General features: G+C 46.4%; 1 protein-coding gene across 1 annotated transcript in view; it reads right to left on the bottom strand.

Annotated features, from left to right (window-relative positions):
• GFI1B (growth factor independent 1B transcription repressor) overlaps positions 1-3,489 on the bottom strand; it is a 4,798-nt gene extending 1,309 nt beyond the window's left edge. The window contains exons 1-4 of the mRNA XM_010283514.1: positions 3,375-3,489; positions 1,694-1,840; positions 864-1,126; positions 445-594 (exon numbers count right to left, since the gene is read on the bottom strand). Of these exons, the coding sequence (XP_010281816.1) occupies positions 445-594; positions 864-1,126; positions 1,694-1,840; positions 3,375-3,489 (675 nt within the window). The remainder of the gene's footprint in view (positions 1-444; positions 595-863; positions 1,127-1,693; positions 1,841-3,374) is intronic.
• Positions 3,490-4,009: the final 520 nt, after the last annotated feature.

Here is a 4,009-nt window from a genome sequence, read left to right as displayed (position 1 = left end):
GGGAAAGAAAATCATGGGATGTCTGTGGCTGCAAGACATGTGATACAGCTTGAAGAGTGTTAAAGAGTCTTGAGAATACTAGATTTGATAAGCAAATCTCCTTGGCTCATGGACTGATATGCTAGGTGCAGTATGAAGATAATGTGGGGAGGGTTACTTATGGAAATGGATTGTATCTTGTGATCCAAACTCATGTGCCCTTTAGGAGGAAGCGAGGCACAGAAGAACCAGTAGCAACGATCCTCCCATCCAAGGAATTCTCAAGGGCAGTCTGAGATTTGTGAGACTAAGATCTATGGTCTTCAGAGCTCCTACCATTGTCATTGGGTGCTACAGGAAAGCCATCACGTTTGTAACTTAGGAAATGTCACTTCCTTTACAATGGAGTAAGCAACAGCTAAGGTCCAAGCACTCAGGAGCTCTGGAGAGCTGGTTCTCTGAAAACATGCTACCCACCTGGGAGTGAATATTGGTGTGCTGCTCCAGGCTTACAGCGTGTCCAAAGGTTTTTCCACATACTTCACAAGCAAAGGGACGGGTCCCACTATGAGACCTTCGGACATGGACCTCCAGTCCATGGGGAGTGGAGAATACCTGTAAAACAAAATGCCAGTGATTTTTTTTTTACATGAGGCAGCTGTATCTCCATCTGTTCTCAATTCCTTCTTTTTATTTTATTATTTTCTCTCATGGGCCATGTGAACTGCATCATTTCTAGCACTCTTGTCCCCAGTCAGGAGAACAAGTAGGTACCCATTTTGAGACACATGCACTGCACTTTGGTGTAACCCAATGAAATATTGATGTATGCAATGAAAAACACTCCAGGCCCTCCCCATCCCTGAGGATCTCCTGTGACACACCTTGTTGCACTTCACACAGTGGTAGGTCTCCATGTCTGAGGAGTAATGCATGCTGTAATCCAGAGGAGGCTCGGCGCTTGGCAGGAGGTGGCTTCCGTACAGGCTAACGGGGTGCTCCAAGAGGGCTGACTGCATGGTTGAAGACATCTGTCGGTAGCTGTATGGCAAATGGAAAGCATCCCAAGAAAAGCCGGTTTTGTAGAAGGTAGGGGTGCTTGTCGCGTTAGTGCAGTCTTTGATCTGCAGACCTGGGATGGCCATCTCTGAGTTTGCAAAGGAGAGGGAGAAGTGAGTGTCATGCTGTTGCCTGCAGCTCAGCACCAGTAAAAATGCTCCCCAGGTACCATTCCCCCATTTAATGTCCTGCCTGACCTTGGGAGTTGCAGTTGGTAACTCCTCTTTCTTTGATTCAAATCCTGATCCCCTTACAAAGTTCCTATTATGACTTTGATTTCAGTCTGAGGAAATTTTAGCAGAGAGGGGATGCTAGGGGAATATTACCCCCCCCCCAGCCTTTCTTCTTGTGGTGTTTGAACAAGTATCATGTGGCCACCCGCCTTGACCCACAGAGCACAGAATTGCATTAATCCTTGAGATTTGGAGGCTCACTCGTTGGGAATCGTAGAATCATCCTTCAGGGACATGCTGATCTAGACCAGAATCGTAAAGAGAAATACAGAATGCTCTTGATGACCTCTGCCTGGGACAAGTTTGACCACTGATGTCAAAATAAGACCTGCCATTTAGTGAAGATCTGGACACAGCCGTAGGGGCTCCATAAGCCAGCCCAGCCCTGACCTCTTTTGCAATTGTGGTCTTGGGTAGCAGACCTTGAGCTGAAGGACCTGGCAGCATCCTGCTCAGGTACTGGACAGGGACACTTTCTTCTTTCAGTTCAGATGGGTCCTTTTCTTGTTTTGGAACCACACATTCTAGGTCCTGTTTCTTGATGTTCTCCGGTGTCTTGTCTCCTATGGCTGTAATCGCACAGCAGAGTCACAGTTAGTTTATTCTAGCTGTTAAGAGAAGAGTCTATTAAGGTGGGATGTACTTACGCATGAACTCATGCTTGGATACATAAGCCCATGCTCAATTCCCTGAGTAAGTGCAGAGTGGTGCAATCAGCACGGCGATCAAGGTCTGTCCATTGCTGACAAAGGGAAATTCCAAGCAGGATAAGATAGGCAAGGTAGAGGGGGGCAGGAAGAAATGATAGGACACTCGATACCCTGTATAGTTAGAGAAAATTAACCCTAGAAGGCCACATGTCTGTTAGAATCATTTCCCTATTTAAAACTATTTTCATTTGTGCAGGTAACTAACAATCACTAACTTATTAACCTCCCCACCTCTCTCCTAAGAGAGTTCGGTATTGTTAACCTGTGTTTATGGACAGCCAAGTAGGGAAGCAGAGAGGGCAGGTAAGTAAATGCTTACGCAGTTGCAAAGGTGACCACAGAGCCTTGTCTCCTGCCCACACTCCCATTTCTCCATGCTTGTCTCAGCCCTTAAAGAGACCAACCAGCACTTGTTAGAAGTAGACTTTATACTAAGAATCTAAAACGGACAGAGGTTCAATACATGTGGCTCCTTTCTGCTGGAGATGGGACTGGGCTGCTGAAGGACAGTATTCATCTGTCGTCCAAACCCTCCTGTGTGCCAGACACACAACAAATGGCCAAAGGATGATGGCAGGAATTGAAATTAGAATGTCACCTCTTTTCTTTTTTATCAAACTTATCATAGGGCTGGACTCTAATTTGATAGCCAGGGCTAGAACAAAGGGTAAGTTGATCCTAGATTTGAATAAAGAAAATTGGAACGGTGCCTGAAGGAAGAATATAATTGCCCTGGCCCTGCTGCTGCATGGATGGCTATGGGAAGGCATGAACAGGAGCAGAGGGACAACAGCAGGCACAGACAGAAGCAGTGTTGGTTTTTGTTAATATAGCATATAGCAGCCAGCCCTTCACCTGTGAGTGTGCAGCACTCCTTTCACAGCCAGTGTTAGGGTGTCACTAGTATCTTCTCAGCCTAGCTGTAACCTTTCTTGCAAATCATTGGGACGAGGTGGTAACACACTGAGGTAGAGAAGATGTAGGTCCAGAGAGAATGTGGACAGTGAACATAGCAAGCTGGAGATTGAGGTGGCAGAGCTGTGAGTTTGTAGAAGACTGACAACCAAGTGCAAGCTCTTTTCCCAGCTGTTAGTTGCCTGAAGTTGGCCATCTTTCTCAAAAGTGATTTACTCCACACAGCAGTATCTCAAATCTCCCCAGCAATCCAGCAGGAAACAAAGGGAGGATCTAAATTTGGTTTCAGTGGGACAGTGTGGATTTGGCCTAGAGAAAGAGGGCACACTGTGGAGGATTGGTTTGTCCTTAGACTGACATCCCCGTGTGGAAGCCCTTAGTTGTTCTTAGCTCACTCATCCTACTCCCTTAGCTTGCCTACTCATTTATTGATTTGCCTTGGCGTATTCTCACAAGCCGAGTGGATGGATTGACTCACCAGTGAAGGGAGAGGTTATCGGACCCCATGTGAGTATAGGCAGGTCATCTTCCACAAAGCGGTGTTGATGATAGGTATGGGCCTTTTTGCTCTTCACCAAAAAGGAACGTGGCATTTTCCATTCACTGTCTGGGCAGAAACACAGAATAACGGCAGGTAAATCTCTGTGCTCTGGGGGGTATTTTCTCATTTGTTCCCCAGCACATCAGCTCCATATGCAGCAGTGATGGGAATTAAAACCCTGCTACTGGGGAGACAGAGAGTTCATCTCAAAGGTCCCTCTACCCAGTTGAAGAGCAGGGAGTGCTTTCTTGGGTTTAGGTGCTTGATGGATCTCAACTCTGGGGAAAATGGATAGCTCGGGAGCAGGCTAAGCAAAATAACTTACTGCCAGATAGTCTCAGCCACTGAATGTAGAGATGGGACTGGAGGTCGAAGATGGGCTTGCACATTATAGTGTACCTCATAAAAATTACATTTCATAATCTACCCCTAGGTTGAGGCAAAGGATTACTGCTGTCTTTATATTGTAGGTGGAGAAAGACAGGAACCCCTAAATTGAGTGCTGTGTTACAGGCCAAAGCCTTCTGTGGCAAAGAGACATCAGAACCCAGAATCTCTCTCTCGTAGCTCGC

The sequence above is a fragment of the Phaethon lepturus genome, unplaced genomic scaffold (genome assembly GCF_000687285.1).
Source record: "Phaethon lepturus isolate BGI_N335 unplaced genomic scaffold, ASM68728v1 scaffold50333, whole genome shotgun sequence".
Lineage (NCBI taxonomy): Eukaryota > Metazoa > Chordata > Aves > Phaethontiformes > Phaethontidae > Phaethon > Phaethon lepturus.
Note: the sequence above shows the minus strand (reverse complement) of the source record. Positions and strands in the feature narration are given on the sequence as shown.